This window comes from Cherax quadricarinatus, unplaced genomic scaffold (assembly GCF_038502225.1).
Source record: "Cherax quadricarinatus isolate ZL_2023a unplaced genomic scaffold, ASM3850222v1 Contig1523, whole genome shotgun sequence".
NCBI lineage: Eukaryota > Metazoa > Arthropoda > Malacostraca > Decapoda > Parastacidae > Cherax > Cherax quadricarinatus.
The window spans coordinates 39,211-62,469 of NW_027196549.1; the positions used below are offsets into that span (position 1 = coordinate 39,211).

General features: G+C 39.3%; 1 protein-coding gene and 1 long non-coding RNA gene across 2 annotated transcripts in view; both read right to left on the bottom strand.

The window, feature by feature from the left end:
• LOC138851674 (uncharacterized) overlaps positions 1-23,057 on the bottom strand; it is a 38,222-nt gene extending 15,165 nt beyond the window's left edge. Inside the window, exons 1-2 of the long non-coding RNA XR_011391342.1 lie at positions 22,257-23,057; positions 4,075-4,168 (exon numbers count right to left, since the gene is read on the bottom strand). This is a non-coding gene — a long non-coding RNA (uncharacterized lncRNA). The remainder of the gene's footprint in view (positions 1-4,074; positions 4,169-22,256) is intronic.
• On the bottom strand, positions 12,519-20,005 carry LOC128705043 (uncharacterized). The gene is made up of 2 exons (XM_070081036.1): positions 16,108-20,005; positions 12,519-12,807 (listed from the first exon to the last, which is right to left on the bottom strand). The coding sequence occupies exon 1, from the start codon at positions 17,828-17,830 to the stop codon at positions 16,460-16,462; it is 1,371 nt and encodes a 456-aa protein (XP_069937137.1). The 5' UTR covers positions 17,831-20,005; the 3' UTR covers positions 12,519-12,807; positions 16,108-16,459.
• Positions 23,058-23,259: the final 202 nt, after the last annotated feature.

A 23,259-nucleotide genomic window follows, 5' to 3' on the forward strand; every position in this document is an offset into this window, starting at 1 on the left:
AGAATCATTCATGAAATTATCACTGAAGATGGAATGCTGGAGGGCCTCTGGTTATTCAGTAAGATTTTTATTGGACGGTAAATTAATACATTGTTCAGGGACTGCGATTGCCGTGGTTCATTTCTATATTTTTTTTTTCAAAAGAAAATGCTCTCTATCATAAGTCCTTTGGGTATCTCAGTTTAGACTCAATTTCGAAGAATATGTTAAAATCATCATCAGGGCTACATATTATCAAAGTCCTTGGGAACTTTGTCAAGAAAGTCGTCCTCTTAATTCTATTCTCATGGACTAAGTAATAGTGCCTTGTATCAGCGTAGCGAAAAACACTAACTTTCGTAGCTAATCTATTCTATCCAGGCAAGAAATCGTCAAAGTTCTCATAATCGGGTACAATTACAGATCATCCGCCTAGTGTTGATAGGCAATATGTTCTTCTAAAGTTTTGCTGCAAAGAATTTGATACATATATTGTTCTGAACTAAAGGAGTTATCAAAAATATACCATATTTTGGGCCGTAAAACTTAATGACTAAGAATTTTGAATCAAAGCACACTTTGACCAATTCAATAATCGGCTTAAGTAACAGGTCATGTTAGGCTTAGCAAATCTGATTCTTGCACATTACTGATCAAAGCAGTCACATCAAAGCTAGCTAACTTGTAATCACTTGTTATCTCTGATGCAAGAAGTTACTCAGTTAAATTTATATTTATCATATACGAGTCTGATACTTTGACAACGAAAGTAGGCTAGAAAGTCCATAGCAGCAGGATTAAAAGCACTCTTTTAGGGTATGACAGACCAATGTTCGAATCCCCAAATAACACACTGATTTGTTGCAAGGATTCACTAACCTAAATATCTCATGGATGACAACAGAACAAGAGAGTCATTGCTGCCAGTTTTGATTGCTGTGGGTTACTGACTAAAAAAATGTAGTTGGATCGTGGTTAGGGATCACTTGCAATTCTATAGCTACTGTTGGTACCAGGTTTGACGGCAGCCATTTAGGACGGGATGGCTTAGTACTTAATTAAGCCGTCAGGCTCACAGCTGACAGATAGACATACAAGTCCCCCCAAAACACTTAGAATTGTTACAAGCGTTCATTGTGCAAAATAACAGAAGGCAGAAGCTAGTCATTACTATCAGGTTTGAACGCAGAGAATTGCTGACAGTAAAAACATGGACGAATTACAGTTGATGGTTATTATAACTTTCACAGCTACAGTAAGTAGATTTGAAATCAGTTATTTAGGGCGTGATGACTTGATGCACAACATATTGGACCGACACCTGACTTGTCTACAGACTTGTGACACCAGGCTAGTTATATGTCATTGGATACTAGACTGATAAAACAGATAATTAACCTTGATATCTGCTCTAGTAGCTGTAACTAAACACTAGGAGTACTTTGGGGCATAGTGCGCCATTTGCCTTTCCTTGATTCTGGAAAGAGCAGCACGTCTTCAAAATGAATGTTATTTTTGCATGATAAATATTTCTTACGTTCAAAATGATGAAGGTAAAAAAAAAAATGCTGTTAATCCGAACCTTTCATCAAGTACTCAGCACCATACAGGGAAAAATTACTAATTCCTAGTCTACCTTTAAAAGTAGACCCATCAAGAGAGATGCTTTGATGTCAGTGAGGCGCTTTTGATGTAAGGATTAGGATCTGTCCTTCCTTCCCGTGGATGTAATCTGATTCTCTCATCTTCCCTGGAGCTGTATGAACCCCCAACAAATTTGGCGTTACCCCATCCCTTTCCATCCGTGAATGTGTTAACGTAAATTCAGTAGAAGCTTAATATTCTGAAATGAGTAGAGATATGTTAATGAATCATGGTTAACCATATCATATTTATCCATTTAAGTGACTGTCAGGGACATTTCGTTTCAGGCAGGAATTTACTGGGTCTTACTAGCAAGATATCTACGTACAGGCGCATTTGTTGAACCAGTCTAATGTTGGCCATTGAATAAAGATACTGAGAGGTATAACGGTATTTGGCATGGATTTCTAAGTAACAGGAATGGAAACCCCAAATAGATAGCTGCAGGGTATCCCAAATTACGCTATTTGTTTACTGTGACTTATTCAGACAAGATTTTTGAGACGGGAGTCACGAAGGCGGTGAACATATCACCGGACACTCGAACTATGAAGAAGAGGAACCAGAGGAGATGCGAGAAAATGCCATGACCTGACTACTTCTGGGGTTTGATTCGAGTGGGACCCAGAGAGCATGAACAATGTTGCTCAAGTGATTATTTCCAATATTAATGTCCTAGTTGAAAATTTGTAGCACGTAAAATGTAATAATATTTTCGCGATGATTACATTATTCAATATAACAAATTTGCAGAATTAGTATTTTAACTTCTGGAAGACATTTGATGCCATTTTTGGGAACGATGTACAAAAAACATTTAAGCTCATATGAAAAAAAAAAAAAAAAAAAGTTAACACAACTTTTCCTGAAATCTTTTGCATAGTTTTTCATTAAAAAAAAATCCCTCAGAAATCAGGAATCTAATTGCTGAAGCTTTTCGAACTTTCAAGCGACTCATTGTTATTGCCAGATAGGAAAAAAAGCAAAATAATATATTTCACTTATCACAGCTGAAGCATTCCTCCAGGTGAGGATGGTTACGGAAACTGGCGTAGAGGTGTCACCACCAGTACCTATATAGGAAAGAAAATTCAGTATTAAACACCGATAAACGAGAGGCTAATATACTCTAGTAATCACAGGACTATACATTATAAACTTGTTGTAAAATACATATAGCAAGAACATGAGTATTTATAGTCAAGTTTAAGCATAAATTAAGCATAAATTATCAAAGTTCACATGACCAAGAGGAAACATTACTGGGATATCCTTATGCGCCAGGGAGGGAACTTCACTAACATTACTGTAGCACGAAAAACAGCTTTATAATTAATCTAAGCAAATTTGGAAAACCATGAGCTAAAGATTTTATATAATACTGGAAACCTAATCTAAAAGATAAGGTATAGCGAAATAAAAGTGAAGGTTAAATGTTCAAGGAGCTTAAGGAAGTCTTTCCAAGGTAAGCGTATCGCTTGCATGATCTGTAACGTAACCTGGAAAACACAGTATAATCTCCCTCCTCTCCCTTTTGCTCTCTTTGTAAGATAACCTGGAAACACTACAATGAGCTTTCTGCCTAACAGTGTCTGGATAAATTAGAATTTATTATCATTTTCTCTCTCTTTCATTCTCTCCCTGTAACAGCGTTGAAACACAAGTGTGATTTTCTCACACTGCAACATAGCTTGCAAAAACTACTACTACGGTCTCTCTCTCTCTCTCTCTCTCTCTCTCTCTCTCTCTCTCTCTCTCTCTCTCTCTCTCTCTCTCTCTCTCTCTCTCTCTCTCTCTGTAATATAGCCTGGAAACAGTCTCCTTCCTCTTCTTGTAACATAGCCTGGAAACACTAGTTTCCGCTCGCGTGCTAGGGGGTCGAAACCAGCTTCGCCTGTACGAAGTTTGTGCCATTCCAAGCTGTTACAGGGCTGCCAGATCTACTACTCTGTCAGCACTTTCTTCCTGCGCCTCCTAGATCCTATTCATCACGCTGGGTTATAGCTTTGTCCGGGTGCATTCCATACTTTCCCTACTGAAAGTCACTTTGCTAAGTGTGGTGAGGAACTTGGCCTGTGCTGCCTGTTCAGGGTTCACCATAACCTTGTTCACCTGGTTTTGCTTCGTTCATCATGCGAGGCTTCTTGAATCCCTCTCCTGGATTGTGAACTGCATGTCTTTGCAGTCAAAATGGCTTCTTTCCCTGCGTTAATTGAACAGTGCCTGAGATGCATCTTCGTGGGCCCAAGTGATGACCTTGGATAAATACTTTCATTACTAGCTAGAAGGAAAAGTTCATACCTTATAGCTGTATTTGACTTAAGTTAGCTTATGTATGTAGGTATAATATAATAACTACATCTCTCATTATGCTCGCTGTTGGAGTTTTAATTGGCTGCCAGTGCTGCAAACTACCCGCCCAATTGTTATATTGTTCATTTCAGACGTTACCTGGTAAGAGTCACCTGATGTCGGAGCTGCAGGCTTGCTTCTCCCTCTGGCTGCTGTTCGTGGAAGAAACGTCTCATTTCTGCTCAGTCAGCTCCTGTCATTTAGACTCCGTTTAGACTCCGGGACATACATCTCGTAACTTTGTGCAACTCTGTTTACAGAACATTATTTAAACTAAGTGATATTTGACGTTTGAAGAGGATGTATGTTGTGGAGACACTATGATAAACATAAATTTAACTGAGTAACTTCTTGCATCAAGTGGTATGGAGTATATAAAACTGTTAAAGTACATGTTCACCATTGTGGTTTAGCGCAACTTTTTGAGTATAATAACAATAACGTAAATGTTGGGGGGGGGGTGAGTCACTAGTATTGTAAGCTGCTTTGTGTTATTTTATATAATGAAAAAAAAAACAGTGATGGAAGCACTGTGTATTTTGCAGTAGTGTGTTAGTTATGTAGTTAGGTGTATATCATAATCATTATGAATACTGTTACTTAGTGGACCGGAACACACCCACTGATAATGAATCTTTTTATATATATTTATATCACATTTATGTACGTAACTATGTATATTGTATGAACTGTTTTAAATAAAATATAAAAAAATAATAATAATAAAATAGGGATAATACCATGGTATTTTTTATATATTTTAACAGATAATTATATAACGCCGAAAGTCTCTATTTTAGCTATAAACGGGGACTTTCGCGCTATAATATTAAGTGATGATCATATTCTCTTACAATAGTTAAATAACACAGGATGACCAATTTCCAAGATATAACAACAGTCAACACTAAACCACAATTATCGCTACACCACAATAATCACTACGCTACAATCGCTATATCAAAATCATTACTACACTACAGTCATTACAAAACAATCATCACTACACTACAATAATCATTACACTACAATCATTACTGCGCTACAATCATCACTACGCCACAATCACTACACCACAATATCACAATAATCACTACTCTACAATCATCACTACACTACAATAATCACTACACCATAATCATCACTACACAATCACTACATCGCTATCACTACACCACAATAATCACTACACCACACCACAATCTTCATTACATCACAATCCTCATTACACCACAATCTTCACTACACCACAACTATCACTACACCACAACTATCACTACACCACAATCTTCACTACACCACAATCACTACACCACAATCTTCACTACACCACAATCACTACACCACAATCCTCACTACACCACACTCCTCACTGCATCTCAATCCTCACTACACCACAATAATCACTACACCACAATCCTCACTACACCACAATCATCACTACCCAACTATCACTACACTACAATCATCACTACACCACAGCCATCATAACATCACAATAATCACTACACCACAATAATCACTATACCACAATCATCACTACCCAATCACTGCACTACAATGATCCCTACACTACAACCACTTCACAACAATAATCACTACACCACAATAATCACTACACCACAATCACTACGCCACAACTGTTACTACAGGTCTTAACATCGCTATGTATCTTCATATCACTATATATCTTCCCAGTGTTCTATACTTGACAGTTCAGTAAGTAACTCAGTAACTCAGCAAGATCTCGGTGGAGGAAAGATTAATTTTCATTATCCAAAACTTGTGATTCTCGTTCCTAGTATATACACAGCTACGGTTAGTTGTTTAATGGTAACAATGGAGTTCCTGGATGCTGATGTCGTGGAGGATCTTATCCGTACCAAGGAGAGGCTCCTTGGCGAGGGATCTTACGGCAACGTTTATCTTGTGACTTACCGCGACGAACTAGCAGCTCTGAAGACATCAAAATGTCGACAAAAAAAGGATAAAGCTTTAGAAAAATATTGTTCAAGCTTCCTCAAGGAGGCCAAAATTCTTCAAGCCCTGAAAGGAGCCGGTGGCGCCCCTGTTCTTCACGGAATTCAAGACAATCCTTCTGCAATGCTCATGTCCTACAAGGGCAGCCAGAACCTTCTGGACATCTTACAGGGTTCTACATACAACCTCCTTGATGTTGGAATCCAGATTGGCAAGAAGTTGCAGGAGATCCACGAAGCTGGTTATATCCATAACGATTTAAAGGAGGATAACATAATCATCGATGGATCAGCTGAGGAACCTCAGGTTAGCATAATTGACTACGGACTGGCGTGTCCTAAAGGACGTATTATCTTCATGGAAGGTGATCCTGAAGACTTTCCTTGGTGTGCTCCAGAGATCCTTTGCTGGAAACCATCCACTCCAGCTACTGATGTTTTCTCATATGGGTATGTGATGTCATTAGTCCTGAAAGCACTGAAGAGCTGGCCTAAAGGGTTGGATAACTTAGTCAGTCAGGCTATGGATCCTAACCCAAAACATCGACCATCACTGCGGGAATTGTTGCGTCGTATTGATAAATGTCTACGACCCGCTGAGGAGGCAGTGCAAGCAGAAGAACCAACACCAGTACAACAATCTAAAGAAACAACAGTAAAAAAAGCAGAGGGAATAAAAGTAGAAGACAGAGGGAAGGAAGAGGATGAACCAAAAGATGAGCAAAAACGACGAAGAAAAAGAGGAAAAGGAAAACGACGAGGAAAAGGACGATAATAAGAAAAATGATGAGGTTACTTCCTTCTCTTACTTCATGGCCGGACGCAAATTATGATAAAATATTAATAAAAATTACACAAAATATAACTGACAGACATAGCAATATAAGATAAAGGATAAATAAAAAAAATCAATTGACACTAAACAAAATATAAAGACCGAAATATAATAATATACAAGAAGGAACAATAAGCAATGAAGCAACAAAGAAAAATAAGAAGGAAATCGTCGTAAGACAAACAATACAAATAAAAAAAATCAAACTAATGATGAAAGCAAGTATTAAATACAACAAAAATCAAGCATTTATATAAAAACGAAATAAACAAGAATAAATAAAAAAAAACTTAGGTACGCTTAATCCCAATATTTTATATTTTTGATCTTTGGTTAACAAAGGAAAGGCGTTAATTTTTTTTGTTTGTCTTTAGTTAACAAAGGAAAGGTGTTAATTTTCGTGAGTTATATTGTCCTAATTACACCTTAGTTAACATGACTCACGAAATCGTAATGACACGATTGCAAACAAGCCATACCACGGGTGGGGTTAGAACCCGCGATCAGAGAGTCAGAAACTCCAGACCGACGCGTTAGCCACTAGACCAGCTGACTACAATAGCAGTATATGTGTACATATACTCACCTAATTGTGGTTGCAGGGGTCGAGACTCAGCTCCTGGCGGAGCCAGGAGCTGAGTGTGATCGGTTAGACTCGACTGAGACTGATATGTTGCAGTACTTCCCATAATATACTTCCCACCTTGTTGCAAAGTACTTCCCACCTCCAAGATTCAAGTCTAGATAACTGGCTTCCCTTAGTCCCTTCAAAAATGTTACTTTGCCCGCACTACAACACTGAAACGTCTCGGATGGAAAACCAACTTCAACGTATTTTAGCCAGGTAATGGTGTTGGGAATGAGGTTAAATTTCTCGGTCTCTGGTTCTCCATGGAGAGACTGGCAAACACAGCAACGAGTAGGCTGCCCATTGCTATCCCAAAGCTTTGCAGCAGTTGTTCTGATGCTTGAAGAGGATAGATTAACACAATGATCCACTGGACTGATGAAATCTAGAAGAAGTAATGGGATATCGTGGTTGTCGATGAGCCTGTCTCAGAATATTTATTGTAGCATCAGTAAAGGGGTAAAGAGGGCTTTAACATTGAAGGAAACTATAGGATTTTTGTTTTTGACATTCGGTAGGAAAACGCGAGAGGTCACCTGAGTGTTTAAGACGGCCATGGCTGATGGTGCCTATAAGATCGAGAGGTACCTATTAACACCACTGACAGCCGAACTCTGTAATCCACTGGGCTGGTTGCAATCACCATATTGCAATCACCATATTCCAATCACCATATTCCAATCACCAATCACCATGCTGCAATCACCATATTCCAATCACCAATCACCATGCTGCAATCACCATGTTGCAATCACCATATTCCAATCAATGTTGCAATTACCAATCACCATGTTGCAATCACCACATTCCAATCACCATGTTGCAATCACCATGCTACAATCATGTTGCAATCACCATGTCCCAATCACCATATTGCAATCACCAATCACCATGCTGCAATCACCATGTTGCAATCTCCATATTCCAATCAATGTTGCAATCACCAATCACCATGTTGCAATCACCATATTCCAATCACCATGTTGCAATCACCATGCTGCAATCACCATGTTCCAATCACCATGTTGCAACCACCATGTTGCAATCAGAATATTCCAATCAATGTTGCAATTACCAATCACCATGTTGCAATCACCATATTCCAATCACCATGTTGCAATCACCATGTTCCAATCATTATGTTGCAATCACCAATCACCACGTTGCAATCACAATGTTGCAATCACCAATCACCATGTTGCAATCACCAATCACCATGTTGCAATCACCATATTCCAATCACCATGTTGTAATCACCATGTTGCAATCACTATTCCAATCACCATGTTGCAATCACTATATTCCAATCACCATGTTGCAATCACCATGTTGCAATCACCATGTTGCAATCACCATGTTGCAATCACCAATCACCAGGTTGCAATCACCATGCTGCAATCACCATGTTACAATCACCATGTTGCAACTCCAATCATGTTGCAATCACCATGTTGCAATCAGCATGCTGCAATCACCATGTTGCAATCAATCACCATGCTGCAACCATGTTGTAATCACCATGTTGCAATCACCATGCTGAAATCACCATGTAATCACCATATTACAATCACCATGTTGCAATCACCATGTTGCGATCACCCATGTGTACCTTTGTATGCCTGAACTTAGTAGGGTTTTGGATCTCATGAAAAATAAGCCACAGCATCCGCCTCTCTCCGACCATCCTAGGTGAACCACAAACGTGCCGCCATGTGCATCCCTGCCTGAATAAACTCGCCTGCCTACAACACACATCAACACATCAACCAGATAACTGGTGCAGCATATGGGCGCCTGGCAAACCTGAGAATAGCGTTCGGATACCTTAGTAAGGAATTGTTCAAGACACTGGACACTTTATACATCAGGCCCATACTGGAGTATGCAACACCAGTTTGGAACCCACACCTGGTCAAACACGTCAATATATTAGAGAAAGTGCAATGGTTTGCAACAAGGCTAGTTCCGGAGCTCAGGGGGTATGTCCTACGATGAAAGGTTAAGGGAAATCGGACTGACGTCACTGGAGGACAGTAGGGTCAGGGGAGACATGATAACGACATACAAAGTACTGCGTGGAACAGATAATGTAGACCGGGGCAGGCTGTTCCACAGAGGAGACACAGAAACAAGGGCTCACAATTGGAAGCTGAAGACTCAGACGAGTCAGAGGGATGTTAGGAAGTATTTCTTCAGTCATAGAGTTGTCAGGAAGTGGAATAGCCTAGCAAGTGATGTAGTGGAGGCAGGAACCATACATAGCTTTAAGACGAGGTATGAGAAAGCTCTGGATGCAGAGAGAGGACCTACTAGCGATCAGTGAAGAGGAGGGGCTAGGAGCTGAGTATCGACCCCTGCAACCACAATTAGGTGAGTACACACACACACATTATATTATATATATATATATATATATATATATATATTATATATATATATAATTACATATACACACACACACCACACACACACACACAAACACTGATCTCTGGCTGAAGGAGACTCAAACCTACGAACCTTGGAACAAGGTACGCAGTGCGTTGTGGAGCGCTAAGGGCACGATGAGGCACTATGGACATCCTGGTCAACCACTGCATCCGATCCCATCTCCAGTCGTCTCGACTTTGTTTTGCTACTGGCCTCAGATGGCTCCGGACGAGAGAGTGAGGTCGACGCTGCGCAACTCTTCCTTTAAACAAAGTTACAGCGCATGTCATCAGTCATCCATCATCAGTCACCATTCTCACCACACTGGACCAATACCTTGGCGTCCAGCTTGAGCTAGACGTTGATCCAAGGAAGCCAGCTTTCAGGGAGAATGGTAATGCACTGCGTACCCTGTTCCAAGGTTCGTAGGCTCGAGTCTCCTTCAGCCAGAGATCAGTGTTTGTGTATATTTTGCCTGCTCTTGCGAATTCTTTGCATATATATATATATATATATATATATATATATATATATATATATATATATATACCCGTGGTAATATATTAGTACCTATGAAACTTCAGCAATGATGGTTTACGAAGTTATCTAAGGAATTCCAGGATGCTAGGGAGTTTCAATAGCTTTAATCACTCGTATCTGTAATTTGTTCCTGGTTACCGTACACATGTGTTGAATATTTGAAGGTGATTGGAAAACACTTTTTCCAATCACCTCAGTCATCAGTATAGCGACTAACACACGTTCTGTAAGCATCTCTTGAGTTCTTGTTGTGCATCTTGTGAAGGTAATGAAACCAGAAGGACGAAATTTGATGGATAAGTTACGGAATTACACTGTCGTGAAGCTAGCGTCTCAATGATATTACGCATCGGTGATTTCGCCCTCTTTGAGCCCTATTTTGGTCCAATTCCATTGTTCCAGTCAACTGAACTCAAAGCTATTTCGCTAGAACTACTTTATTTCTGTCGACTGAGTGCAAGAAACTGTCCTTTTACTTTTTTGAACTACCCAGTAAAGTGATCTGAAATTACTAAATTAGCCAATTTCACACACAAATCAAGAAAGGCCAGTTTCAAAACAAAGTCCAGCATAAACAATGCAAAATATTCCTGGCACTAAAATACAATCATCGCTAAACCAAAGTCATTACTACACTACAAAACAATCATCACTACAGTCATTACTGCGCTACAATCATCACTACACCACAATAATCATTACACTACAATCATTACTGCGCTTCAATCACTACACCACAATCATCACTACAATACAGTGTTGCGAATAAGAAATTTTATAAGGAACTTCAGAATGTGGTCAGTTACTATTTTCTTCATAGGCAACAAGATTTGGGATCAGAGTTAGTTAAAGGTATTTTTGAGTCTAGGGGAAATAATTTCAACTGGGAAACTCCATAGAATAATATTCAAATTTATTAAAGTATATAAATACAATACTTTATCTTTTCTCTGTATCTAATATTATATCTTAATACTTTGTACAATAAATTTACAATATACATATTTAGTTCAAAATCATGGAAGTATCACCTTAATAAGGAAGATTAATTTTTCTTCCTGTAATTAAGTCTTCACTAATATTTACATCTTTGTCTTAACAAGACTGTGTAAACTCAAACTACAAAATGTACAAGATTCAACAAGACCTTTGAATCCGGCCGTAAAGGATGTAGAAAGCAAGAGTTTGTCTGAGAAGATGTATCTCTATGGATTACTGAACTGACCAAGAATATAAATGTCAAAACAATCTTTCAGAGCAACGAGGAACAAACTGAGTCAGCTCTAGAGTAATTCTCAAACCCATTCAAACTGTACACCCTAAGAGAGAACCAATATACGATCAGTTGTCAAGGCTAGAACAGGGAGCGGACTGACTACCTGCCAGTCTGTTGACCCGTCGTCAGGTTGGATCACCTGACCCAAACGTCAGTCAGCCGGACATAAACAATTGAACAATTCACCGGATGGTTCCGAGACTTATGCTCTATATACATAATAATCCTACCTAACAACAACAACAATAATAATAATAATAATAATAATAATAAAATAGGGATAATACCATGGTATTTTTTATATATTTTAACATAATAATATAACGCCGAAAGTCTCTATTTTAGCTATAAACGGGGACTTTCGCGCTATAATATTAAGTGATGATCATATTCTCTTACAATAGTTAAATAACACAGGATGACCAATTTCCAAGATATAACAACAGTCAACACTAAACCACAATTATCGCTACACCACAATAATCACTACACTACAATCATCGCTATTTCAAAATCATTACTACACTACAGTCATTACAAAACAATCATCACCACACTACAATAATCATTACACTACAATCACTACACCACAATCACTACACCACAATAATAACATCACAATAATCACTACTCTACAATCATCACTACACTACAATAATCACCACACCATTATCATCACTACACAATCACTACATCACTACTATCGCTACACCACAATAATCACTACACAATAATCACTACACCACAATAATCACTACACCACAATCCTCATTACACTGTCAGTGGAACGCCTTCCAACTGAACAAAAGAAACTAATGGAAAAATAAATAAAGAAATGATTTAGGAAAAACAAGAAAAATGATTTTTGAGAATTTTACTTAAAATTTAAATATAATAAAAAAAAATGGCCTTCAGTTCTTGTAGTTGGGTAGGAGTAGGTATGGCCCTGGATAGTTCCTCTGATGTTATTTATGTAGGTTATCCTGGGCAGATGGTAATCCGATGTTCTGGAATCTCCTACCACTTGGATGGAACACAAGTAGAATAGGTAAGGGCCGGTAGTAGTAGAATAATGTTAATAAGTATTATTAACATGTCTTGCTCCTTTATCTGGCGTCTATCCTGGAAGACCACGCCAGGAACAGAGCTGGTAAATAAGAGAAAATAAACTGGTTACCCATAGTTATGATAATATAACATTTAAGAATTGAAAAGAATGATAAATGCCAAAATCATTACTGGTAACCAGCAAACAAAATAAAGAAACAAACAGTGATACTCCTGGTATATCACCCTACCTGATTAGGAGAAGAGTGGAGGTGAAGTGACTCTCCAAACTTCAACCCACACCAGGTAAGGTCAATATTACCAGGAGTAGAAACTAACAAATCGGACACCAGGAACTAGTTTCGCCCCAGCCCGCCAGAGAGGAGGGGGGGGGGGTGCACGCGACGTAACTAATGGTTCCTGGTTGCCCGAACAACCTTAACCCCACTTACACCTACTTTTCCCTCACAATACCCCCTTCCAAAACTTATGGACGGAGTCAATAAGTCAACGAACAGAGGGAAAAGAACTAACTACAACCTCGGCTCAGCCAATCTGAAAAGTGGTTTTCAGAGCCAGAAATATAAACGACTTTAAACTTATAGGGCTGAATAGCCAGAGCCCATCTCAAGAGTCTGCTATTTGACCCTTTAAAGTTTTCCAAGTACATCAGTGGCTTGTGATCTGTTTCAAGCACAAAGGGTTTACCGTATAGGTAGTATTTAAATCTGCTTATACCCCATACTAAAGCATAACATTCTTTCTCCACAGTGGAATATCTTTCTTCTCTGGGCAGAAGCTTCTTACTGGCGAAAGATACTGGGAAAGGTGTCTCCTCATAATATTGAAGTAGTACAGCCCCGAGTCCAGAATGGGAGGCATCTGTTCGGAGACAAAATATTTTATTAATATCTGGTAATTTTAGGACAGGGGGGTTTGAAAATATCCTCTTAATTTCTTCGAAGCTTTGGAGGGCTTCCTCAGAACAACTAAGAGGTTCCTTGACACCCTTTTTCAAATAGTCTGTAAGAACTGAAGTTAAGCTACTTAGATTTGGTACGAAATTTCTATAGAAGTTTACAGATCCAAGGAAACTTCTTAATAACTTTTTGGTAGCAGGGAACGTACTTTCTAAAACAGCTTTGGTCTTATTAGGAAGTGGTGAGAAGTTGTTATCAGAGATAATGAACCCAAGGTATTGTACCTTATGATAGCCAAGAAAGCACTTTTGTGGTTTAACTGTAAGGCCGTGAGTTCTTAGTCTTTTCAAAACAAGCGCTAGTGTATTTAGATGGTCTTCCCAGACATTTGTCATGATATAAATATTATCAAAATACACTGATACATTCTTTAGATCAGAAAGAACTATTCTCATAAGCCTAATATACGTGGCACATGCGGTAACCAAGCCGAAAGGCATTGTGCGGTATTGCATTAGACCTCTATGAGTAGGGAAAGCAGTGTATGGTTTCGAGTCTGGGTGTAATGGCACTTGATGGTATGCTTGTGAGATGTCTAATTCCGAGAAGAATTTGCAGTCATGGAATTTATACAAGTCATGATCAATTACTGGCATGGGTTCTGCATCCCATTTAGTTATAGTATTCAAATAACGAAAATCTTGTGCCAGTCGGTAAGAATTATCGGGTTTCTTAACCATAACAACTGGTGAACAGAAAGCTGATTTCGAAGGTTCTATGATGTTTAAGTTAAATAGTTTGTCCACCTCATTATCAAAAGTTTTCCGTAAGTGAACGGGAACAGGGTAGATTTTCCGCCTTACTGGTTCATGATCCGACAATTCAATCTTGTGTACAATAGTGGTGGTAAGTCCTGGTACCTCTGTGAATACGTCAGAAAATGAATTTACCAAGGCACTTACTTGAGACTTTTGTTTATTTGACAAGTCGTTGTTAATGTTGACATTTGACTTCTTTGGTGAGGGATCATGCGTTAAGATATCCAGTAGTTCCTTCGATTCTGTAAAAGACTCGTCATCTATAATACAAACTCTACATTCGTACGAATCACCACTTGTATCCAAGCTGAAAGAAGAAGTATCTTCGTCAAAGGCATTTACGCAAAGATTAACTTCTCTTCTATGGTACCGTTTCAAAATATTGACGTGATACATTCTCTCTCTACCCTTGACATCCAAGATATAATCTACCTTATTGCAGACCTTCACTACTTTATACGGTCCGCGCCAGGTAATTAGCAATTTGTTGGATTTGTCAGGTAGGAGAACTAAAACTTCATCACCAACATTAAACGTACGCTTGGAGCTTTTATGGTCAAAATAGGTCTTGTACGTTTCCATAGACATCTCTAGGTTTTTACTGACCAAATCGGCGGTTTCTTCCAACCTTTCCCTTAGATCTAAAAGAAACTGATAGCTGTTTTGAACCTCAGGTTTGATATCTTTGGACCAAAGTTCATTCAAAATAGATAGTGGACCACGAGCTTGTCTCCCATAAAGCAATTCAAAAGGGGAATAACCAAGGGAATCACTTGGAATCTCACGCATTGCGAAAAGAGCACATGGTAAAAATCTATGCCAGTCCGTTGGTTTAAGAATACATAGTTTTTTTAGTATTGACTTTAGGATGGCATGTTGTCGCTCCACTCTTCCGTTACACATCGGATGGTAAGGTGTAGTGAAAAGAGGTTTAACACCCACAAGTTGATAAACGTGTTCCATTAATTCTGAAGTGAATTGAGCCCCTTTATCCGACAGAATTTCACGAGGTATACCTACACGTGAAAAAATAGAAAATAAGGCTTCTGCGACTTCTATGGACGTAATGGATTTTAAGGGTACCGCCTCTGGGAAGCTGGACGCGTAGTCAATCATAGTTAAAATATATTTATGACCTCCTGATGAGCGAGGTGTGATAGGACCAACTATATCTACTGCAACCCTTGCAAAAGGGACTGAGAAAATTGGCATCTTTACCATAGGAACTCTCCTAGTTCTACCCTTCTGCGTGGAAAGTTGACATACGTGACATGATCTGCAGTACTTATAGATGTCAGAGGACATGCTAGGCCAGAAATATAGGTCCTTGATTTTATTATAGGTCTTCCTATGTGAAAAATGGCCAGAGACTGGCAAGTCATGAGAAATCTTTAAAATGGTTTCACGGCAATCCTGCGGAATGACTAACAGGCTTCGACCAACGTCATTGGGTTTGTCCGCAGACACTATAGTCTTGTACAAAAGATCGTGTTTGAACTCAAACTTGTAAGAAAATTTCTTTCTCTGGGTCACCTTGCCATTTAAAGCTAACTTCCGAGATTCCTCTAAGGAAGGACAAGTCTTTTGAAGACCCTCTAAATCTATATGAGACAGCTCGATTGGCTTTCCTTTGGAAAGAACTAATGGGTGGATAGGTTTTACCTTAGACTGAGCTCTGGTAACGACGTTAATCGAGTCTAGTTGTTGTATAGATTGTGCCACACGTAGTTTTCCACTGGCGTCTGCGTTGTCCAGTTCAAGTGACTGACTTACTAAAGGTGTTACCGGAGTTTTGTAACCATCAGCTCTCTGATTTAGGTTATCCAACTGAATCTCATCTGGAACTATCTGTGAAGAAACAGAGATATTAGGTTCCAACCCTTCCTTGGAAACTCCAAATTCCAAACAGTCCTTCTCAGATGGGAAAGTAGCCCCTTGTATGTTCCCAACCAAAACAGAACATGAGGTTATCGGGGCAACTACGGCATCTACCCATCCTGAGAACCATTTGCACCTAACAAAACATCTGACTGTTGGAAAAAGAGTCGCTTCTTCCTAAATAGTCAGTTAACTTAGTGGACTTATAACGTGAAGAATCTAGGTTAGGGAAGAGCTTACTTGAGATAACAATACAGGAACATCCAGTGTCTCTAAGAATGGTTGACACATTCATACCATTGACTGTACCTTCACTAAAAGGTGCATTTATGTTTGATTCAGTGAAACATTTACCGACATTTTCACCTTTTTTTCTAGGACAGTCGGGCCTTCCATGACCCCACTCATTACAGTTGAAACACTTTACTGTGAAGGCCGTGGAATTCTTAGGTACGGAGGGTTTGGATCCCTCAGATTGCTTAGGCACAACAGGCTTATATCTGCTACGCTCCTTAGGGTAGTTATTATGAGCGCACGCATATATATCAGCAGCTTGTGCCATTTCCGCAGCCGTATGAACGTTTCGTTCTTTAATGAATATTCGTAAGTCAGAGTTTACAGAAGAAAGGAATTGATCTCTTACCATCAGGTCTCGTAAAGATTCGAAATCGTGGTCAACCTCAGCACTATCAATCCACGAATCAAATAATCTGAAAAGTGTTGTTAAGAATTGCATGTAATTTTGATGAGGAGTTATTTTAATGTGTCTAAACTCCGACCTGTAATGATGAGTAGTTTTTTTGAAAGCCTGTAGTATAGCTTTCTTCAGCAGGCTATAACTAGAAATAACATCAGAGGGTAGAGTGGAATAGACGTTTAATGCTGAACCCGACAGTAGTAAGCCAAGCCTAGTAGCCCAAGAATCTACTGGCCAGTCACAGAGAGTAGCAGTACTCTCGAATCTAGTAATATATGCCGCTATGTCATCTTGTTCCGAGAAAGGTGGTATTTGTGGCATCCTAATATTAGGTTCTTGGGAAGGGTATTCTAAAACCCCTTCATCTATTTTCTGCTTAGATAGTTCTATCTTCTTGGCTTCTAATTCCAACCTTGCTTGTTCTAACTCTATTTCCTTCATTTTGAAGGCTACCTCTCTTGCCTGAACTCTGTCTTCTCTAGCTATCCTTTCCTGTTCGATTTTATCTTCCCGAGCTAGTCTTTCCTGTTCCTCTTTCTTTTCTTGAGCTAGTCTTTTTTCTTCCCGAGCTAGTCTCTCCTGTTCCTTTTTCTCTTCTCGAGCTAGTCTTTCCTGTTCCTTTTTCTCCTCTCGAGCTAGTCTTTCCTGTTCTTTTTTCTCTTCAATAGCTAGTCTTTTCTCCTCTCGAGCTAGTCTTTCCTGTTCCTTTTTCTCTTCAATAGCCATTTTAGCAGTAATGTAACCATCAAGGCTTTGTCCAGTAAATCCCATTTCCTTTCCAGCTTTCAACCAGAAATCTAAAGAATCCATTTTGTAAAAAGAAATATTAAGCACCCAACTTCAACTGACTTACTTAAAATTAACAGTAACGTCTGTTACAAAAGAGGGACACAGTCCGCACACTTTAAACTTCCCAAAGTAGAAAATGAAATAAATATTTCTCCCTGGAAGAATACACTTGTGGGCTCAATAGCCTTCACTAAGCAAAATACACACGGTTCACACAGGAGGGGTTATCATCAAAGTTCCCCAGGTCCAACAAATAGGTGAACTTCTAAACCGAACCTTAGAACCAAACAACGGTAAGTCAACCAGACTACCAGTAATGACTTGACACCTCAACTAACTCACCCTTTTCTATCTTAAATGTTATACTCACGACCAGTTGAACCATCAGGACGATGTTGCTTCAAGAGTCGGATCCTGGCAAGGTCGCCATTGTCAGTGGAACGCCTTCCATCTGAACAAAAGAAACTAATGGAAAAATAAATAAATAAAGAAATGATTTAGGAAAAACAAGAAAAATGATTTTTGAGAATTTTACTTAAAATTTAAATATAATAAAAAAAAATGGCCTTCAGTTCTTGTAGTTGGGTAGGAGTAGGTATGGCCCTGGATAGTTCCTCTGATGTTATTTATGTAGGTTATCCTGGGCAGATGGTAATCCGATGTTCTGGAATCTCCTACCACTTGGATGGAGCACAAGTAGAATAGGTAAGGGCCGGTAGTAGTAGAATAATGTTAATAAGTATTATTAACATGTCTTGCTCCTTTATCTGGCGTCTATCCTGGAAGACCACGCCAGGAACAGAGCTGGTAAATAAGAGAAAATAAACTGGTTACCCATAGTTATGATAATATAACATTTAAGAATTGAAAAGAATGATAAATGCCAAAATCATTACTGGTAACCAGCAAACAAAATAAAGAAACAAACAGTGATACTCCTGGTATATCACCCTACCTGATTAGGAGAAGAGTGGAGGTGAAGTGACTCTCCAAACTTCAACCCACACCAGGTAAGGTCAATATTACCAGGAGTAGAAACTAACAAATCGGACACCAGGAACTAGTTTCGCCCCAGCCCGCCAGAGAGGAGGGGGGGGGGGTGCACGCGACGTAACTAATGGTTCCTGGTTGCCCGAACAACCTTAACCCCACTTACACCTACTTTTCCCTCACATACACCACAATCCTCATTACACCACAACTATCACTACACCACAATCATCATTACACCACAATCATTACACCACAACTATCACTACACATCACTACACCACAATCCTCACTACACAATCTTCACTATACCACAATCTTCACTATACCACAATCTTCACTATACCACAATTTTCTCTACACCACAACTATAACTACACCACAACCATCCCAACACAACAATCATCACTACACCACATTCCTCACTACACCATAATCATTAGTACACCACAATAATCACTACACCATCATTACTACTCCACAATCCTCACTACACCACAATCACTACAAAATCATCACTTCACCAGAATCATTATCCCACTACAGTCGTCACTACATTATAATAATCACTACACTACAAACTTTGTACCATAATAATCACTATTCAATCACTATACCACATTCATCATTTCACCACAATCATGACTCCACTACAATCATTACTACACTACAGTCGCCATTGCACCTTAATAATCACTACACTACAATGATCACTATACCACAGTCCCTACACCACAATCAATACACTACAATCCTCGTTACACCACAATCCTCGCTACACCACAATCCTCACTACACCACAACTATCACTACACCACAATCATCACTGCACAACTATCACTACACCACAATCATCACAACACCACAACTACTACACCATAATAATCTCTACATTACGATCGTCACTTCGGAACAGTCTTTACTACACCACAAAAATCATTACATCACAATCCTCACTACACCACTATCATCACTATACCACAACTATCACTACACCACAATCATCACTACCCAACTATCACTACAATCATCACTACACCACAGCCATCATAACATCACAATAATCACTTCACCACAATAATCTCTGCACCACAATAATCACTGCACTACAATGATCCCTACACTACAATCACCACCTCACCACAATAATCACTACACCACAATAATCACTACACCACAATCACTACGCCACAACTATTACTACAGGTCTTAACATCGCTATGTATCTTCATATCACTATATATCTTCCCAGTGTTCTATACTTGACAGTTCAGTAAGTAACTCAGGAAGTAGCTGAACAAGATCTCGGCAGAGAAAAGATTAATTTTCATTATCCAAAACTTGTGATTCTCGTTCCTAGTATATACACAGCTACGGTTAGTTGTTGTTTAATGGTAACAATGGAGTTCCTGGATGCTGATGTCGTGGAGGATCTTATCCGTACCAAGGAGAGGCTCCTTGGCGAGGGATCTTACGGCAACGTTTATCTTGTGACTTACCGCGACGAACTAGCAGCTCTGAAGACATCAAAATGTCGACAAAAAAAGGATAAAGCTTTAGAAAAATATTGTTCAAGCTTCCTCAAGGAGGCCAAAATTCTTCAAGCCCTGAAAGGAGCCGGTGGCGCCCCAGTTCTTCACGGAATTCAAGACAATCCTTCTGCAATGCTCATGTCCTACAAGGGCAGCCAGAACCTTCTGGACATCTTACAGGGTTCTACATACAACCTCCTTGATGTTGGAATCCAGATTGGCAAGAAGTTGCAGGAGATCCACGAAGCTGGTTATATCCATAACGATTTAAAGGAGGATAACATAATCATCGATGGATCAGCTGAGGAACCTCAGGTTAGCATAATTGACTACGGACTGGCGTGTCCTAAAGGACGTATTATCTTCATGGAAGGTGATCCTGAAGACTTTCCTTGGTGTGCTCCAGAGATCCTTTGCTGGAAACCATCCACTCCAGCTACTGATGTTTTCTCATATGGGTATGTGATGTCATTAGTCCTGAAAGCACTGAAGAGCTGGCCTAAAGGGTTGGATAACGTAGTCAGTCAGGCTATGGATCCTAACCCAAAACATCGACCATCACTGCGGGAATTGTTGCGTCGTATTGATAAATGTCTACGACCCGCTGAGGAGGCAGTGCAAACAGAAGAACCAACACCAGTACAACAATCTAAAGAAACAACAGTAAAAAAAGCAGAGGGAATAAAAGTAGAAGACAGAGGGAAGGAAGAGGATGAACCAAAAGATGAGCAAAAACGACGAAGAAAAAGAGGAAAAGGAAAACGACGAGGAAAAGGACGATAATAAGAAAAATGATGAGGTTACTTCCTTCTCTTCCTACATTGCTGGACGCAAATTATGATAAAATATTAATAAAAATTACACAAAATATAAATGACAGACATAGCAATATAAGATAAAGGATAAATAAAAACATCAATTGACACTAAACAAAATATAAAGACCAAAATATAATAATATACAAGAAGGAACAATAAGCAATGAAGCAACGAAGAAAAATAAGAAGGAAATCGTCGTAAGACAAACAATCCAAATAAAAAAATCAAACTAATGATGAAAGCAAGTATTAAATACAACAAAAATCAAGCATTTATATAAACAAAACGAAATAAACAAGAATAAATAAAAAAAAACTTAGGTACGCTTAATCCCAATATTTTATATTTTTGATCTTTGGTTAACAAAGGAAAGGCGTTAATTTTTTTTTGTTTGTCTTTAGTTAACAAAGGAAAGGTGTTAATTTTCGTGAGTTATATTGTCCTAATTACACCTTAGTTAACATGACTCACTAAATCGTAATGACACGATTGCAAACAAGCCATACCACGGGTGGGGTTAGAACCCGCGATCAGAGAGTCAGAAACTCCAGACCGACGCGTTAGCCACTAGACCAGCTGACTACAATAGCAGTATATGTGTACATATACTCACCTAATTGTGGTTGCAGGGGTCGAGACTCAGCTCCTGGCCCCGCCAGGAGCTGAGTGTGATCGGTTAGACTCGACTGAGACTAAGATGAACTAACATCTGACCCAAAAAGGCAATATAACTGTTTGCTTGAACAACAGGAAGAACAGTTAGTGAAACAGCAATGAAGGTCAAAACAGCAGTGAACAGCACAATGTCAGGCAAGGAAGGAGAGCAAAAACGACCCAAACTGGGTATACCCAGGTATACCCAGTTTGGGTATGAGAGTTCCGGGGGTCAACGCCCCCGCAGTCCGGTCTGTGAACCAGTAAGTCCTCCACATAAAGCAAAAAATTTCCTTATTACTGAAACTGCGTTTAGCAAATTCCAAACCCCGACTACAACTGCGTATACGCAAGGTCTCACGAAACTCAACCTTAGAAAACGTCAAAAACCACTAACTCTAATGATCTGTCAAGAGACTTGCACAAAGTTACAAGATGTATATTTCTGTTCACCAAAACAGTGCTGAGGGGTGATAGTTTTCTCCCAGAGAGAGAGACAGTCAGATGTTACTTCGACGAGGAGCTGTGTGTGTGAGTAAGAGAGAGAGGTAGGTGACCTCTACCGCCTTACCTCGCGAGCCAGTAACCAATCAAACAGGTAGTTCGCAGCGTGGACAATCAAAACTCCTTTTAATGAGAACAGAGTGTAGTTGTAGTGTAGTTGTTACATCCTCCCTACATACATAAACTGAAAGTATACGACAAATAAATTTTTTGATTTATCTATTAACGAGAAAAAATCAACATTTGATAATGAAAATATAATAAATTTTTTTTTCATTAACACCTCGACAGTTTCCCACTGAGACAGGGTGACCCAAAAAAGAAGAAATGCTTTCACCATCATTCACTTCATCACTGTCTTTCTAGAGGTGTGCCTACACTATAGTTAAAAAAACTGCAACATATTAACACTCCATACCACGGGTGGGGTTTGAACCCGCGGTCAGAGAGTCTCAAAACTTAACACTCCTCTGTCAGAGCGCGTGTTGATATGTTGCAGTACTTCCCATAATATACTTCCCACCTTGTTGCAAAGTACTTCCCACCTCCAAGATTCAAGTCTAGATAACTGGCTTCCCTTAGTCCCTTCAAAAATGTTACTTTGCCCGCACTACAACACTGAAACGTCTCGGATGGAAAACCAACTTCAACGTATTTTAGCCAGGTAATGGTGTTGGGAATGAGGTTAAATTTCTCGGTCTCTGGTTCTCCATGGAGAGACTGGCAAACACAGCAACGAGTAGGCTGCCCATTGCTATCCCAAAGCTTTGCAGCAGTTGTTCTGATGCTTGAAGAGGATAGATTAACACATGATCCACTTGACTGATGAAATCCAGAAGAAGTAATGGGATATCGTGGTTGTCGATGAGCCTGTCTCAGAATATTTATTGTAGCATCAGTAAAGGGGTAAAGAGGGCTTTAACATTGAAGGAAGCTATAGGATTTTTATTTT

Coding starts and splice junctions, on each gene's coding strand:
- LOC128705043 (XM_070081036.1), bottom strand. CDS start 17,830: ATGGATTCTTTAGATTTCTGGTTGAAAGCTGGAAAGGAAATGGGATTT.